At 47.5% G+C, this 18,133-nt stretch overlaps 1 protein-coding gene across 2 annotated transcripts; it reads left to right on the forward strand.

Annotated features, from left to right (window-relative positions):
* Positions 1 to 658: 658 nt before the first annotated feature.
* Positions 659 to 18,129, forward strand: LOC106601548 (uncharacterized). Of its 2 annotated transcripts, none has more exons than XM_014193845.2 (2): positions 659 to 838; positions 15,269 to 18,129. In XM_014193845.2, exon 2 carries the CDS (start codon positions 15,288 to 15,290, stop codon positions 16,869 to 16,871), a length of 1,584 nt encoding a protein of 527 aa, XP_014049320.2. In that variant the 5' UTR covers positions 659 to 838; positions 15,269 to 15,287; the 3' UTR covers positions 16,872 to 18,129. The 2 variants fall into 2 exon arrangements, with proteins under 2 accessions (XP_014049320.2, XP_014049319.2); XM_014193844.2 differs by lacking the exon at positions 659 to 838 and adding an exon at positions 2,100 to 2,756.
* Positions 18,130 to 18,133: the final 4 nt, after the last annotated feature.

Below are 18,133 nucleotides of genomic sequence, written 5' to 3' on the forward strand. Positions count from 1 at the left end.
GAAAGTGTATCAGATGATGTTGGTGCATTTCCAGTTTAAAATGTTTCTGTGTTTTTTGAGGTTATTGGATTGGTGCAAATTGCAATAACATGATTGTATTGTTATGTTTGTTTGTTAGTTATTGATGGCAATTAGCTACATGTACACGAGATGAATGAAAGACCAATGGATCACGAGAGTCACAATGTTGTGACATTTCATGTGTCTCTGTGTGTGCATTTTAAAATGTGGCATGCATTGAAGCAGCATAGTCTCTAAATATATTAGCAGAGAATGTTTGGATAATGTGATATGTGTTTCATGTGACAGAAAAATGCTCCAGGTGAAAGGGTGTAAAAAAAGCAATATCTGTGCCTACTGATGTGGTTCTGGGAGAGAGCGAGAGAGAGAGAGAGAGAGAGAGAGAGAGAGAGAGAGAGAGAGAGAGAGAGAGAGAGAGAGAGAGAGAGAGAGAGAGAGAGAGAGAGAGAGAGAGAGAGAGAGAGAGAGAGAGAGAGAGAGAGAGAGAGAGAGAGAGAGAGAGAGAGAGAGAGAGAGAGAAAGAGTGAAATAACTTTTGTGACTACATTTGTGTGTGTTGACCTTACTCTCACCATCTTTGTTTGACTGTCATCTCTGTCAATACCTTGCTAACTCTCTCTCGCTCTCCCTCTTTCACTGATATAACCTCGGGCAGAAATATCTAAGTGTGCACAGAACAAGTTCAGACAAAAAAGCAGAGAGAGAATGGTGGGAGGGTTCCAAGGACTGCCAATGACTGACACTAAATGCTGAGAGGGAGGAATGCCATGAGGGAGACACCGGGGAAGAACAGCAAAGAGCGTGAGGATATGAAGAGGTAATAACATACAAATCTTATTTTAGGGCTGCTCCTGTATGTGTGAGAGAGATTGAGTGTATTTGATGGAGTGTGTGCGGCTGTGCGTGTGTGTGTGTGGGAAAACAGTAGCAGTTAGTCACAGAGTGATGTCTATCAACATCCCTTTAGGTCTGACTGTAATGACAGTGGTAAGAACCCCCATCTTTGAGTGAGTTCGGCATTTTAGCTAGTTCCACTATACACAACTGACCCGTTTAGCAGTTGGATTTTTGAAAAGTTCTTTTCATTCTCCCCCTCTTTCTCTGTCTCCTTTTCTGTCCCCATCTCTCCCATCCCAAAACTCTTTCATGAGCAGTCTCACAGGGGCAGGGTTGTAACACAAGCCTCCTCTCTTTTGTCTCCATTCTTTTCCTTATCCTTTCATCTTTTTAAACATTCATGGAATAAAGGTTTTAGTGAGATGGAAACCACTACTTGGTAAAGAAAGAGTGTGTCTGAGAGACGCAGACACAGGGTAAAGGAAAGCCTTCCTCTGCTCATCTACCAATTTATGGTTTCCTTTTCAACAAGAAACTTCAAGGTGGACTGACTCAGTGGATGCGCTGTTCTCCAAGGTCAAAAGAAGTGCACATCGGCTACATACTCAGCTGGTGCGAAGACCCATCTAGATGAAGTGTCTTTCATAACTCCATTGTCTTCACAGTAGCCTAGGTCTCAGCTCTCAGCCCTGGTTTCATCTTCACCAGTTTGTTGTCGAGTCGGTCAAACCTCAAACGTTGGCCGAAAGACCTACACAGTAGCCTAGTATACTAGACATGTGGTCTGGTAAATGTCAGCTATCTTCAAACAAGCAGAAGATAGCTGTCCAAAGTCATCCAAATACCTCAAATTCTGAGGTACAGTATTTACAGGTAGGTTATGATGTGTTATATGCACTAGTTAACCTGACTCATACTCATCCACACCCAAAATGTCCCACCTCATCCAATTACCTCAAATTCTGATTAAGTACAGTATTTATGGGTATGTTATGATGTGTTATATGTACTAGACAGTAGGCCTAGCTGACTGACGAATCATGAACCTTAACCCAGTTTAGCCTCATTATTTCCCAGGGAAAGGAAGGGTGAGGTAAAGGTAAATCATAGCTTAAATTATTATATTAAATCTATAATCATGTTTTTCTTTATCCCTAATAAACAGCAGTTAGGCTGTTTGGAGCTATACATTTTGTATTGAGAAAACTTGGCATTCGATATTCCTCTCACAGATGTTCCTCGTCCTGTTGTTTCTTCTGTGCTTTATTTCCCCCTCTGTCCTTTACCCCTTTCAAAAAACTCGCTCGCCCCGTCGTCCTCCCTCTCCTCCGCTCCAAAAGCAACCAGAAGCTATTCGCGTTTAGGCTACAGACGGAGTTTTTGAGAACTGGGAAGAATTTGACAAACTTTGTTGATCCCAACGTAGCCTAATCGGACCGCAGCGCTTCGCTGCCAGTCGTTATAGAGACATCGATTAGTTTACTGTGTATGTCGACTTCAATTTAAATAAATTACAGTTGGTCTTTTCATGGAATATGAAGAACAACGTCAGGAGGATGAGATCTTGACCGAATCATGTATAGATCTTTCTTTTTTCTTTTATCAAACTTGTCTGTCTTGTTTAAAGCGCGGTTAGGACGGAGCTGTTTTTGCATATTTATTTTTTCTTCCCATCGTTTTTTTAAATGATTGTTGTTTAATTCAAACGGACATGGCCAACTGATAGAATAAACATTTTTTGTGACGTGGAAGTTAATTTGAATTGAATATGAAAACGTAACTTTTTCATTTAAACCAATATTGAGAGTTTTACCACTTCGCCAACTCTCTCGGATCATTAGTCTATAACCAATGTGGTGTCAACTGGAAGGACGCGTGGTCCGGATCTCACCTAAAGGGTACACATTTTACTTGTCGTGTTCTTTTTACAAACTGCAGTTCATGTATATGTTAATTTGTTTGCATATGTATTAACACGAGCTATGGACACTTTTGGTTAATACATCTACTGTTGGGTTTGCCACAGCGCATTATTGGATAGCCTAATTTATTTCTCCATCACTGTTTTTTTTTCTTTCACAAGTATTCAGATATGATAATAGGCTACGGATATAACCTAATCCTAATCTGCCGGTGTATGCTAGAGATCACATAAATTGACAGGTCATCCGGCCAATTGATCCATAATCTAATGAAATCTTGCCTATAGTCTGCTTTGTGGGAGTTTTGGAGATTTAAGTTGTTGCTTTCCTCTTGTGTTAAAAGTAATTCATGGCATTAAGTACATAATGTCCCTGAAATATTAGACTACTATGATTATGTTCCTTTACCAGAAGCGGAGTGCAGTAAAGCCACAATCCTGAATATGTGTTTCAACCCAACAGCAGACCCTCACTTGGTTTGGTAGGAAGCTGAGAGATGGGGTTTAGGAAATGTAACCACTCTCGTATTCATAGTGGGGCTTTGAATGCAAGTACTGACAATCTATTGCATGCATGATAGTTTAAAGCATTTTGCAGCAATACATTGTTTGTTTACTGAAATAAATAAGGCCTACAACCTTATATGTTGTGTTGTGATGGAGTAAGAAGACAGTTATATTAAACTCATGAGGAATAATACATTATATACTTCAAGAATCAATGGTTATATCATTCATTGAAATAAAAATAACCAAAGAACAACAGGAAATCTTCCAGATGATGCTTTTAATTTGCCGTGCAAACGTGGCCCTTTGCATGTAAATCATTGAATGTGCACCACCTTCAGTTGGTTAAATGCTTAAGGAAAATGTTCTGGGTTTTTCAACGACGATTAGGTAACAACATGGTACCATATGGAATGTTTCCTTCATGGAGGCTCCCTTCTGGTAGACAGCTTCATTCACACTGCACTGCTGCTCTCCTTTCTTCCTATGATCAGATTGATTGTCATTTATCCTTTGGGTTAGTGCCTGATTAGATTTGACAGGTCCTTGTATGTTCATGTTTATGCTGTGTGTGTGCCTTTTTGTGTGTGGGGTGTGTGTGTCCTAACGAAAAATGTATCAACCCCTACAAAAAAATTTCCATTATTTATAATCCACCTAATAATTCACATTTTGTGTTTCTACAGGATTATTTTCCTGCTATAGCAAACTGGCTCAAATTAAGATTCTCTGTGTGTGTGTGTGTGTGTGTGTGTGTGTGTGTGTGTGTGTGTGTGTGTGTGTGTGTGTGTGTGTGTGTGTGTGTGTGTGTGTGTGTGTGTGTGTGTGTGTGTGTGTGTGTGTGTGTGTGTGTGTGTGTGTGTGTGTGTGTGTGTGTGTGTGTGTGTGTGTGTGTGTGTGTGTGTGTGTGTGTGTGTGTGTGTGTGTGTGTGTGTGTGTGTGTGTGTGTGCGTAGTGCGTGGCTCAGTTGGTAGAGCATAGTGTTTGCAACGCCAGGGTTGTGGGTTCGATTCCCACGGGGAACAGTACGGAGAAAAAAATGTATGAAATGTATGCACTCACTACTGTAAGTCGCTCTGGATAAGAGCGTCTGCTAAATGGCTAAAATGTAAAACGTGTGTGTGTGGAAATGTGAACTGAAAGAGCTGTACACAGAGCCAAGGCCAGAGAGAGGCCAGGGTAGATACCCAGTTAGACTAAAGCGTGGAATGACACAATCATAGAATCCTAATTAATGGGATGTTTGCGCAGAAGGACTGCTAAGCACTGTTACGTACTCATGAGCACAAGGCTTTTACTCAGCCTCAGGCCATACAGAGACAGAGAAAAACAAAGACAAACATTAACCTGCTGTAGTGTTTCCTCTGCTCTAGGCACAGCAGGTGTCACAGGCGTGAAGTTGATCTCTGTCACAGTTTGGCTATGAAGAAGTCCACACATTGCACTGACTAACCTGGTCTATGGACGGATGATTTCAGTAGACACACACATGTCCATAAGGTTATGTGTTGACTCCAAAGAGATATGATTATCCCGACTGGTCTGGGCCTTGACATAATGAATCATCTCAGACGGATAAATGGACATCCGGCCCATTACCCACACATGAAGGGGATTGATTAGTTGTTAACAGGATAATTGCACAGTAGCCACTGCCAGGTGTGGAGCCAGCTTAATGGAATTCTCCTCTCACTGTTTCCTAACAGAACCTCCCAGACTAATTCTAGCTTCCCAGTCTCATTCCTCTCAATCCTCTCTCTCACTCCTCCTTCTCTGCCATTTCAGACCCACAATATACTTCTCAGGTAACCATCTAAAAGATAAGTCAAACCAACAACCATAAGGCACCGATCCCTAATCACCAGGTTTATTTGTGAGATTTAGGCCTAGCTGTAAGTTGTACGTTTGACTTTGTTGTAGCCGTGTTACGTTGTGTCTGTTTACTTGAAGATCATTTTAAAAAATGAGTGTGTTTTTGAACTGTTGGGCAGTTTGGTTTTCTGTAGCAACTTGGGGAGTGTTTTGGTTTGGGGTTAGAAGGTTTGTTTTGACAGGGTTTGGGGTTTGGATTGTTTGTTTGGATAATGTTTGGAGGTTTTGTAAATTAGTTGGGAAAGTCTTATGTTTTCTTATAGTTTTGAATCTGTGGTTTTGGGATGTTTTTTCTATAGTGTGTTCGTTTCGGGGATTGGGTTGTCTATTCATTTGTGAGATTGTTTGAGATTTGCTGGTTGGGACAGTGTTAGGGTCATATCCAGACAGCTGAGGAGTGAGGAGGTCCTTGTCTGGCCAGGCAGGGAGTGTCAATGGCGCGTGTCATTGTAGCAAATGGAGCATGATGATGAAAAGCTCCTGTGCCACAGAGTACACATCGCTCGCTGATATGGTCTCCAGCGCGTGTCTGCCTGCCTGTCTGGTGTGTGTTCTCAGAAAACCTTACAACCAGCTCTTCCACTAAACACACACAGCCTTAAAATGTTTTTTTTTATATATACATGATGCCACTGATTGAATAATTGACTGTTGTTCTCCTCTCTCTGTCTCTGTCTTTGTCTCTATCTCTCTTTGTCTATGTCTCTCTCTCTCTCTGTCTCAGTCTCTGTCTCTATCTCTGTCTGTGTTGTCTGTTGCCACATGGCACAGTGCATGTTCATCTATAATTGACAGTGCTCTTCTGCAGCTCACCATCTGTCTGGGCTGGAACTAACCAGAACCCAGAATGGCACTTCAGGACACTTTATTTGCATACAGCACACAGCACACCTGTGTTTACGAACTTACGGACGGCCCTGTGCCAATAAGAGAAAACAGGAAACGAGTCCTTTGATGTGATGTACGTATCACCAGGGAACGAGGCCCACAGAATGCATGCATAAATGCATGGCTGATGTGTCATCTAATGTCCTGGTTCTTTCACTAATCACTATTGTGTCCCAGGTGTGGTCAGGTGTAGTGAATTTCCTGTCATTTCTCTTTCTCTCACTGTATCTTTCTTTCTCCCTCTCTGTCTTTCTCTCTCACCTCCTACCTACCCCCCCTCTCTATCTGTCTCTCTCTCCCTGCCCCTCACTCAGTCTCCCCCTTCCCCTTTCTCAGTCTGTTGTCTGGTCTGGGGACACCTGAAGGTAGCAGTAAACCCACATCACAGACATTCTGAGCATTCTACCTTTTTTAACTCTTTCTAAATGTCCCCCTCCCCTTTTTCACACAACAACAGATAAATAGAAGTGACACATGACTCAGTGTTGGAAGTGGGTTCATCTTTTTCTGGGTGGAGGCCATATGCTCTCCCAGAGGAGTCCTCATAATCATGGTTGACTAGTCCTACATGATGTGTGACACCATCATGATATGCCACATATGTAGCAGGCCTCTTCAGACAAAACGCGAACTAGAGGAAGGCATGTGTTGTTGCTGTACTGATCAGTGTTTCCCTTATATTCCTTTAACAGTGGCGCATAGGCACTGCTAAATTGTTGGCGCCAAATTCAGAGTGACAGGTTCAGAGCGACAAGTTATAACAAGTTACATATCTTCCTCAGATTCTTATCAGATCTTCCAAGAAACCTCCCAGGTAACTAGTTAACTAGTTTGTAATCCTGGAAGTGCAGCCAACCATAGAGATAGAGGACTCTAGTGCCCAAAATCCAGTTTGAGCATGGGCAGTGCCATTGAGGACTTTTACCATTTTGAAGTAGTCACCTGGGTGGGGGGGGATCAGCCATAACTGCAGGTGACAGTAAATTACCAACCTTGGCTTTATACCTGTTCAAACAACACACTCCAGGTGTCAGTATGCACTTTTTCAGTTTGTTTACCAACTCAGTAGTAGAAGAAGAAAATTAACTATTTCAAAATGGAGATGGCCTCAATGGCACTGTCCATGCTCTCACAGACGCCATAATGGGACAGATACAATGTTGAGTCCTCTATCTCTATGAGCCAACCCTATTAATACAGATGTAGGATCTTAATTTGATCACCCTGTTGCAGGATAACTTTGCAGGATAACAGGACAGTTTGTTTGTTCTTTGTTTAGTGTTCAAGACTTCTGTGAGCTGGTGTGTTTTTCCCTGCGTGGAAATCATTGTTGTTTCTTTTCGAGTAAAGTACGTCTTTTACTCAGTTCTGTGTCCTGCGCCTGACTCCGTCCTAACCGCTGCACACTGACACTTGACAGAAACACGCACCCAAAAAATGGAGTCAGCAGGTGCACCCAGTCCACCATTACCAGTGGAGGAGCGCGTCCAGCAGCACGCGACGATGCTCCAAAATCTTGGCACAGCCATGGATCGCGTGCTGCACACCATGGAGCGATGGGAGAGAGGGGGTTTTCCCACACCCCATCAACTTCACCCCAACCCACACCGTTGTCCACCCCTCCGTCACCTGGACCCAGTGGGATACGGCTCTCACTCCCGAGGGCATATGATGGGACGGCTGCCGAGTGCCAGGGGTTCCTGCTCCAGTTGGAGCTCTACCTGGCGACCGTCCACCCTGCTCCCTCAGGATACGAGAGCGTGTCCGCCCTCATCTCCTGTTTGTCAGGGAAAGCGCTTGACTGGGCCAACGCCGAATGGGGAGGAATAGATGTTGGTCCGCTATGAGGATTTCACGCTTGTTCCATCTCAGACAGGGGATGAGGAGCGCACAGGACTTCACACTGGACTTCAGGACCCTGGCTGCCAGCGCGGGATGGAATGAGAGGGCCCTGATCGACCATTGCCGGTGTAGTCTACGTGAGGACGTTCGTCGGGAGCTGGTCTGCAGGGACACCACCCTTACCCTCGACCAGCTGGTGGATTTATCCATCCGGCTGGATAACCTGTTGGCCACCCGCGGACGTCCAGATCGGGGTCCGTCCATTCCATCCCCCAGTACCTCCGATCCTACACCTATGGAGCTCGGAGGTGCTGCTCTAAGGGTGACCGGAGGGGGGGGCGTTTCCTGCACCACCTGTGGCCGCAGAGGGCACACTGCTGGTTGGTGCTGGATAGGTTCCCCAGGGAGTTGAGGCAGCAGGCAGGGCACTGGTGGATCATCCCAGGTGAGTAGGCACCCGACTCACCCAGAGCTCCCTGTTGCGCACATGTGTGTATGTATTGAATTTCCTGAGTTTTCCCCGCATTCCCAGCATAAGGCGCTAGTAGATTCAGGTGCAGCTGGGAACTTTATTGACCGTTCATTTGCACTTAGATTAGGGATCCCTATTGTTCCTGTTGATGTGTCCTTCCCTGTACATGCCTTAGATAGTTGTCTTTTAGGGTCGGGCCTGATTAGGGAGGTCACAGCTCCACTATGTATGATAACGTGGGAGTGTCATGAGGAGATAATTAGTCTCTTCCTAATCAATTCTCCTGTGTAGCCTGTGGTGTTGGGGCTTCATGACCCCACTATTTCGTGGCAACAGAGGGCTCTCAAGGGATGGTCACGTCAGGGCTCAAGGAGGTGTGTAGGTGTTTCCATAGGTGCAACTACGGTGGAGAGTCCAAATCAGGTCTCCACCATGCACATCCCCCCTGAATATGCCGATTAGGCTCTCGCCTTCTGTAAAAAGAAGGCGACTCAACTACAACCCCATCGACGGGGGGATTGTGCGATAAATCTCCTCGTAGACGCAGCACTTCCCAGGAGTCACGTGTATCCTCTGTCTCAGGAGGAGATGGCGGCTATGGAAACATATGTCTCCGAATCTCTGGGATAGGGATACATTCGGCCTTGCACTTCACCTGCCTCCTCGAGTTTCTTTTTTGTGAAGAAGAAGGATGGAGGTTTACGCCCGTGCATTGACTATAGAGGTATAAATCAGATCATGGTTAAGTACAGTTACCCGCTGCCTCTCATAGCCAGTGTGACCGAGTCATTGCACGGGGCACTCTTCTTCACCAAATTGGATCTCAGGAGCGCTTACAACCTGGTGCGTATCCGTCAGGGGGATGAGTGGAAGACGGCATTTAGTACCACCTCTGGGCACTATGAGTACCTCGTCATGATGTACGGGTTGATGAATGCCCCATCAGTCTTCCAATCCTTTGTAGACGAGATTTTCAGGGACCTGCATGGGCAGGGTGTAGTGGTGTATATTGATGACATTCTGATATACTCCGCTACACGGGCCGAGCATGTGTCCCTGGTACGCAGGGTGCTTGGTCGACTGTTGGAGCATGACCTGTACGCCAAGGCTGAGAAATGCCTGTTCTTCCAACAGTCCGTCTCCTTCTTAGGGTACTGCATTTCCACCTCGGGTGGAGATGGAGAATGACCGCATTTCAGCCATGCGTAATTGGCCGACTCCAACCACGGTAAAGGAGGTGCAGCGGTTCTTAGGGTTTGCCAACTACTACCGGAGGTTATCCGGGGCTTTGGTCAGGTAGCGGCTCCCATTACCTCCTTGCTGAAGGGGGGACCGGTGCGACTGCAGTGGTCAGCTGGGGCGGACAGGGCTTTTGGTCACCTGAAGGCTCTGTTTACCTCGGCTCCCGTGCTGGCTCATCCTGATCCCTCCTTGGCATTCAGAGTAGAGGTGGATGCGTCCGAGGCTGGGATAGGAGCTGTGCTGTCTCAGCGCTCGGGTACGCCACCAAAGCTCCTCCCCTGTGCTTTCTTTTCGAAGAAGCTCAGCGGAGCGAAACTATGATGTGGGGGACCGGGAGCTGTTGGCTGTTGTCAAGGCTCTGAAGGCGTGGAGGCATTGGCTTGAGGCGGCTAAATACCCTTTCCTCATTTGGACTGACCACTGCAATCTGGAGTACATCCGGGTGGCGAGGAGAATGAACCCTCGCCAGGCAAGGTGGGCCATGTTTTTCACCCGTTTTGTTTTCACCCTATCCTACAGACCAGGTTCCCAGAACGCTAAGGCAGACACACTGTACCGGATGTATGACACAGAGGAGCGGTCCACGGATCCCACTCCCATGCTTCCGGCTTCTTGCCTGGTGGCACCGGTGGTATGGGAGGTTGACGCGGACATCGAGCGGGCGTTATGTACGGAGCCCACTCCCACCCAGTGTCCAGTTGGGCATCTGTACGTTCCGTTTGATGTCCGTGATCGATTGATCTGTTGGGCGTACTCACCCTCCTCTGGTCATCCCGGCATTGGCCGGACAGTGCGCTGTTTTAGTGGGAAGTACTGGTGGCCCACTTTAGCTAAGGACGTGAGGGTTTATGTTTCCTCCTGCTTGGTGTGCGCCCAGTGCAAGGCACCTAGACACCTGCCCAGAAGGAAGTTACAACCCCTACCCATTCCACAACGGCCGTGGTCACACCTATTGGTGGATTTCGTGACGGATCTTCCTCTGTCACAAGGAAACACCGCGATTCTGGTTGTTGTGGATCGGTTTTCTAAGTCCTGCCGTCTCCTTCCTTTGCCCGGTCTCCCTACAGCCCTACAGACTGTGGAGGCCCTGTTTACACACATCTTCCGGCACTACGGGATGCCTGAGGATATAGTGTCTGTTCGGGGTCCCCAGTTCACATCGAGGGTCTGGAGGGCGTTCATGGAACGTCTGGGGGTCTCGGTCAGCCTGACCTCAGGGTTTCACCCCGAGAGTAATGGGCAGGTGGAGAGAGTTAACCAGGATGTGGGTAGGCTTCTGCGGTCCTATTGCTAGGACCGGCTGGGGGAGTGGGCGGCTTTCATCCCCTGGGCAGAGATGGCCCAAAACTCCGTCCGCCACTCCTCCACTAACCTGTCTCCGTTTCAGTGTGTACTAGGTTATCAGCCGGTCCTGGCACCGTGGCATCAGAGCCAGATCGAGGCACCTGCGGTGGATGAATGGTTTCGGCGCTCGGAGGAGACCTGGGACGCTGCCCATGTGCGCCTGCAACGGGCCATCAGGCGACAGAAGGCGAGTGCCGACCGCCACCGCAGTGAGGCCCCGGTGTATGCACCGAGGGACCGGGTCTGGCTCTTGACCTGAAACCTGCCCCTTTGCCTGCCCTGCCGGAAGCTGGGTCCGCGGTTTGTGGTGCCATTTAAAGTCCTGAGCAGATTGAACGAGGTATGTTATAGGTTACAGCTTCCCACTGATTACCGTGTTAACCCCTCGTTCTATGTGTCTCTCCTCAGGCCGGTGGTGGCTGGTCCGCTCCAGCAGTCCGAGGTGCGGGAGGTTCCTCCGCCCCCTCTGGACATCGAGGGGGCCCCGGCGTATACTGTGCGAGCCATCATGGACTCAAGGCGTCGGGCGAGGGGCCTTCAGTACCTCGTGGAGTGGGAGGGGTACGGTCCGGAGGAGAGATGCTGGGTGCCGGTGGAGGACATCCTGGACCCATCCTTACTACAGGAATTTCACCGTCTCCACCCGGATCGCCCTCGTCCTCCGGGTCGTCCCCGAGGCCGGTGTCGGCGCGCTGCTGGAGCCGCGCATAAAGGGGGGGGTACTGTCACGACTTCCGCCGAAGTTGGTGCCTCTCCTTGTTCGGGCAGTGTTCGGTGGTCGACGTCACCGGCTTTCTAGCTGCCACCAATCTACGTTTATTTTCTATGGTCTGTCTTGATTATACACACCTGGTACCCATTACGTTATAATTTATTCCCTATTTAACCCTCTGGTTCCCACATGGTTTTGTGCGTGTTTGTTCTTTGTTTAGTGTTCAAGACTTCTGTGAGCTGGTGTGTTTTTCCCTGCGTGGAAATCATTGTTGTTTCTTTTCGAGTAAAGTAAATCTTTTGCCCAGTTATGTGTCCTGCGCCTGACTCCGTCCTAACCGCTGCACACTGACACTTGACAAACAAGTAATATCTAACAAGTTCACAACAATACAAACAATACACACAAATCCAAAGTAAAGGAATGGAATTAAGAATATATAAATATTTGGACAAGCAATGTCGGAGCGGCATAGACTAAGATACAGCAGAATAGAATAGAATACAGTATATACATATGAGATGAGTAATGCAATATTTAAACATTATTAAAGTGACCAGTGTTCCCTTATTAAAGTGGCTAGTGATTTCAAGTCTATGTATATAGGGCAGCAGCCTCTAAGGTGCTACTGATGGCTACAGTATTTAACAGTCTGATGGCCTTGAGATAGAAGCTGTTTTTCAGTCTCTCAGTCCCAGCTTTGATGCACCTGTACTGAGCTCGCCTTCTGGATGATAGCGGGGTGAACAGGCAGTGGCTCGGGGGGTTGTTGTCTTTGATGATCATTTTTGGCCTTTCTGTGACATCTGGTGCTGTAGGGCAGATAGTTTGCCCCTGGTGATGCGTTGGGCAGACTGCACCACCCTCTGAAGAGCCCTGAGGTTGCGGGCGGTGCAGTTGCCGTGAAAATAAGGGAGAGCCGCACACTCTAGGAGCTCAGATGCAAAAATGTAATATCCAACGTTTCAACAGCCAAGCTGTCTTCATCAGGGTATGATCACAAACACTGCGAGATGACTCGTTTATATAGTAGTATCAAAAGACACACAGGTGTCTGTAATCATGGCCAAGTGTGGCCTAATATCATTGGTTAATTCTCAAATATAAAAATTGCATACAAAGAACAGCATACAAAAAAATAAATGGATAGCATACGATAATAGATAATTTTAGACTACACAAGCTTACAAACAATTACAATGGCAAAGTCACAATAATCACAAGAATGGCTTAAGATCAAAGTCTATGTTGAGACCGAAGGGTGCAAGGGTCTTTAAATTAAATTGCAGTTGCCGTACCAGGTGGTGATACAGCCCGACAGGATGCATCTGTAAAGGTTTGTGAGGGTTTTAGGTATCAAGCCAAATTTCTTCATCCTCCTGAGATTGAAGAGGCGCTGTTGCGCCTTCTTCACTACTATGTCTGTGTGGGTGGACCATTTCAGTTTGTCAGTGCCGTGTACACCGAGGAACTTGAAGCTTTCCACCTTCTCCACTGCGGTCCCGTCAATGTGGATAGGGGGGGTTCTCCCGCTGCTGTTTCCTAAAGTCCACAATCAGCTTTGTTTTGTTGACGTTAAGTGAGAGGTTATTTTCCTGGCACCACACTCCCAGGGCCCTCACCTCGTCCCTTTAGGCTGTCTCGTCATTGTTGGTAATCGGTCCTACTACTGTTGTGTCGTCTGCAAACTTGATTGAGTTGGAGGCGAGCGTGGCCACGCAGTCATGTGTGAACATGGAGTATAGGAGGGGGCTGAGCACACACCCTTGTGGGGCCCCTGTGTTGAGGATCAGCGAAGTGGAGGTGTTGTTTCCTACCTTCAAACCTGGGGGCCCCTTGCTTAATGAAGAGCTTGGAGGGTACTATGGTGTTGAATGCTGAGCTATAGTCAATGAAAAGCATTCTTACGTAGGTATTCCTCTTCTCCAGATGGGATAGGGCAGTGCGATAGCGATTGCATCATCTGTGGATCTATTTGGGCTGTAAGCAAATTTAAGTGGGTTTAGGATGTCTAGTCTCTCAATGCACTTCATGATGACAGAAGTGAGTGCTACGGGGCGATAGTCATTTAGTTCAGTTACCTTTGCTTTCTTGGGTACTGGAACAATGGTGGACATCTTGAAGGAAGTGGGGACAGCAGACTGGGTGGGATAGGGAGAGTTTGAATATGTCCGTAAACACTCCAGCCAGCTGGTCTGCACATGCTCTGAGGACGCGGCTTGGGATGCGGTCTGGGCCGGCAGCCTTGCAAGGGTTAACGCTTAAAAGTCTTACTCAAGTCGGCCACGGAGAAGGACAGCCCACAGTCCTTGGTAACAGGCCACGTCGGTGGCACTGTGTTATCCTCAAAGCGGGCGAAGAAGGCGTTTAGCTTCTCTGGAAGTACTAGGGTAGTGGTTTAAGGTTTCTCTGGTATCACTCATCATTCATCATTGTGTTCAAAGGAGGTTGTGATGTAAACTTTCTGAGAATTGGCCAAGGGCCAGGATTTTCTGGAGCTTTTGAGAAGAAAAACTGTTCTTCAAGTATTTCTGGTTTCACTTTTTTAATGTTTCCAAGTCTAAGTTCAGCATCTGTCACAACAACAATTAAGTGATTAGTTCAGTTATTACTGTGAAATTCCTTATTTTCTGCCACAAGGCAAAACATTTATTGTCTCAAAGCTTGCGTATTTACTCGTATGCAACATGTATGTTTTTGCAAACTGATATGCACCAAACCAAATCTGTTTATAGAATTGACCAAAGGGTCTACTTCGCACACAACCATAGATTGTGCACAGAGGACCAACTGCAACTACAAACATTTGATGTTTTATGCCCTTAAAAGTTGAAAAAAGCTTTTCGAAGGCCTCATTATGACTGCTTGAGTTGTAATTCATTTCCTTTGACTGTGTAATTTATGACCCACAGTCTACACACATACCAGGATTATAGAGGCTCCATTTGAATGCCAACAACCGGGCAGCCAACCGGGCAGCCAACAGGGCAGCCAACAGGGCAGCCAACAGGGCAGCCAACCGGGCAGCCAACCGGGCAGCCAACCGGGCAGCCAACCGGGCAGCCAACCGGGCAGCCAACCGGGCAGCCAACAGGGCAGCCAACCGGGCAGCCAACAGGGCAGCCAACCGGGCAGCCAACCGGGCAGCCAACCGGGCAGCCAACCGGGCAGCCAACAGGGCAGCCAACAGGGCAGCCAACCGGGCAGCCAACCGGGCAGCCAACAGGGCAGCCAACAGGGCAGCCAACAGGGCAGCCAACCGGGCAGCCAACAGGGCAGCCAACCGGGCAGCCAACCGGGCAGCCAACAGGGCAGCCAACCGGGCAGGCAGGGGATCTGTTCTGCTGCATGTCCATTGTTCCACAATCTCCTCACATGGATAAACTGAGCTTTCTGCAGTTTTCCCCATTTTCCAGGAGTTCTGCTAAGATTATAAAGCTACCTCTACACTTCTAGAGTTAACAGTAAAGCTACAGGTTAGCACCAGTAAAAAGGCTTGTTTTACCTTTTCATGAGAGTTCCACATTTACTGTATTGAACACTGTTTTAACCCCATTTCTCTTTCTCTCCTCTTTCTCTTTCTCTCCCCCATACCCGTCTCCATCCTCAGTTGATACGTGTTGGGAGTGATGCACTGGCTTCCCCTGGTTGCCATGGTGATCGCCTCGGCCCTGCCCTTCCCTCACAGCCCTGTGACCATTACTGTTGCTGCGATGACGGAGCCCGGCAGTAGCCTGGACAACCACACAGAGGACATCGATGACTCTTCCAGTCGCTCCCCCGGATCTTACTCCACACTTCCAGCTCCTCAGGCCTCTGTGGACTACAACTCCCACAGTAATGCCTCACTCAAGGACTACAATTTGACTGCTGATTCTGGAAGAGCAGACCGTACAAAACACCTCAGCGTGATGGGTGTCAAGAAAGACTACAATAACCTCTCCATAATTAAAGAGGAGGTGCAAACTTTGAAAGGGAAGCGAAAACAACAAAGTTATCTGTCAAAAAGCAATTTACATACAGAAAACCCGAACAGCGTTGGTTTAAATAAATATTCTAACACTGATGGAGGAAAACTCAGGAGCACCAATGGCAGCAGTCATCAGGACTACCCCTCCCAGGAGAACTATGTACAAGGGGACTATAAACCAGACAGCAGCAGAGCTGGTGATGACAGCAGCTTTAGAGACATGGCTCAGAAGGAAAACCATCATCACTCTCTAGACCCCAGGACCGATGAACAGGATCTCAGACCTCCCAACATGTATGTGGTGGAAACGTACAAACCTTCCACTAATGCTGGACACCACAGTAAAACTGGGCCAGATCCCTCCAGTCAGAGGACCCCGCAGAGAGCAGAGGCTAGGACAGAGAGCAGTGATAACAGGGGAGAGGAGGGGAGGGAGGGTGGGCCTGGGGCAGGGGCTGGGAAAGGTCCGGATCTGTCAGAGGAAGGAATGGAAGTAGGACTAGGGTTAGGGCTGGGTCAGGGGCTGGGAGGTGTAAAGGAGAAGCAAGAGCTGCTGTTTTTAGATGCACACCCGCGGGTCCTTTTCTCTGCCTCTCCTCCAGAGCACCCGCCCCTCCTCCTCATGCTGGAGTCAGGCATGTTGCCCATAGAAGGAGAGGACAAGGAGGACAAGGAGGAGGAGGAGGAAGTGTCGGACGCAGACGGACACATGGAGGGTCATGGGGACAGAGAGACGGACAGGAGTGTGCCGCTGAGCTGGGTGGACACTCTCAGGGGGGCCAGGGAGCCCCCTCGCCCCGCCCCCAGGCACAAGCGCTCACACTTGTCCCACACCAGGCGGGGTGAGATGCCGGTGTGCGAGTCGGAGAGCGTGTGGGTAACGGACAAGACGACGGTCATCGACGATAAGGGTAAGACAGTCAACATCGTGCCAGAGATCAAGACAGTCAAGGGGGCGCTTAAGCAGTACTTCTATGAGACTCGCTGCCGCCAGGAGGGGCAGCAGAGGGGCGGTGGGCCGCAGCGGGAGGCAGTGACAGGGGCCATAGGTGTGTCCGGGGCCAGCTGCCGGGGCGTGGACATCAGGCAGTGGGTGAGTCAGTGTAAGGCCAAGGACACATATGTCCGAGCCCTCACTGTTGACAACAGCGGTCTGCAGGGCTGGAGGTGGGTCCGCATCAACTCGTCCTGCGTGTGTGTCCTACTGTCCAGAGTAACCAGGAAAAACAGAGGAAGGGAGTGAGGGCAGGAGATGGAGGAAAGGTGGAGAGGATAATGTGGAAGAAATGTTAACACAGATAATGCTTGGGACATTGGATGTAATGTCAATGAGACAGTAGGTGTTACTTTATAGGCCAGGGTACCTCTTATCCAGAGCGACTTACATTAGTGCATTCTTCTTATGATAGCTGCACTCTTACAATAAAAGGGTTCCAAAAGGGTTCTTCGGCTGTCCCCATAGGAGAACCCTTTTTGGTTCTAGGTAGAACCCTTTTTGAGGTTCTATGTAGAACCCTCTGTGGAAAGGGTTCTACATGGAACTCAAAAGGGTTCTACCTGGAACCAAAATGGGTTCTTCAAAGGGGACAGCCAAAGAACCCTTAGGTTCTAGATAGCCAAAGAACCCTTAGGTTCTAGATAGCACTTTTTTAAAAGAGTGTAGGCGAGACAACCCCTCCACCCATCACGGGCTCAGTGAGAGTGACTACACAAAAACAATAAAACCTCAACACTACAACTTAGGGAAAACTATCATATCAAAATAGTGATTTTAGAAAAGTACTGTTTGTTTCATAATTGTTTTGATATCATACATGATATTGCTGAGTAATACTGTATGTAAGCATGAGCTTTAAATTAATATATTTCTTTATATATGTGTACAATATGTGAACAGTATGCTTTTATGTATGAAAGTATGTATATTTATAGAGAAAGGTATGTGGAATGATAAGTTTGTTGTTGTTACATGATTCCAGCCTCTGGTGTCTGGCCTCTGCTCTGAATGGGAGAGGAAGGGACTGGCAGCACCTAGTGATTTAGCCTGATACTGCTCAACACTCCATACTGAGCACTGACCATCCCCAGTCCTCCTTTGTGAAGTCTCACAGAGAACATTATCACTGAGTGCTTTAATAGTAAGATGGAGAGGAGAATTGAGCCATGTATACTGTGAGCACAATGCTGGGTGTCATCATGATGCCCATACTGTTGTCATGAGAGCAACAGTCCATTTACAATGTAGCCAATCATATGTGATCAGAACATTTGAGTGACCAATAGAAACCATGCAGCAGTGTGACAACCACAGAAGCATTTTATCTCTATCTCTCCCTGTAGTTAGATCATTAGATGATTGAAGAATTCCATTCGCCGCAGTTTGAACTCTGCACTCTATAGTATATGCAGTACAACATATTTATACATCTGGCTTTTTGTAATACATGTATGTATATTGTAAAGGCCTGTTTCTTATTCCATAAGTAAAAGATAAACTATTATAAC

The sequence above is a fragment of the Salmo salar genome, chromosome ssa03 (genome assembly GCF_905237065.1).
Source record: "Salmo salar chromosome ssa03, Ssal_v3.1, whole genome shotgun sequence".
Classification (NCBI taxonomy): Eukaryota; Metazoa; Chordata; class Actinopteri; order Salmoniformes; family Salmonidae; genus Salmo; species Salmo salar.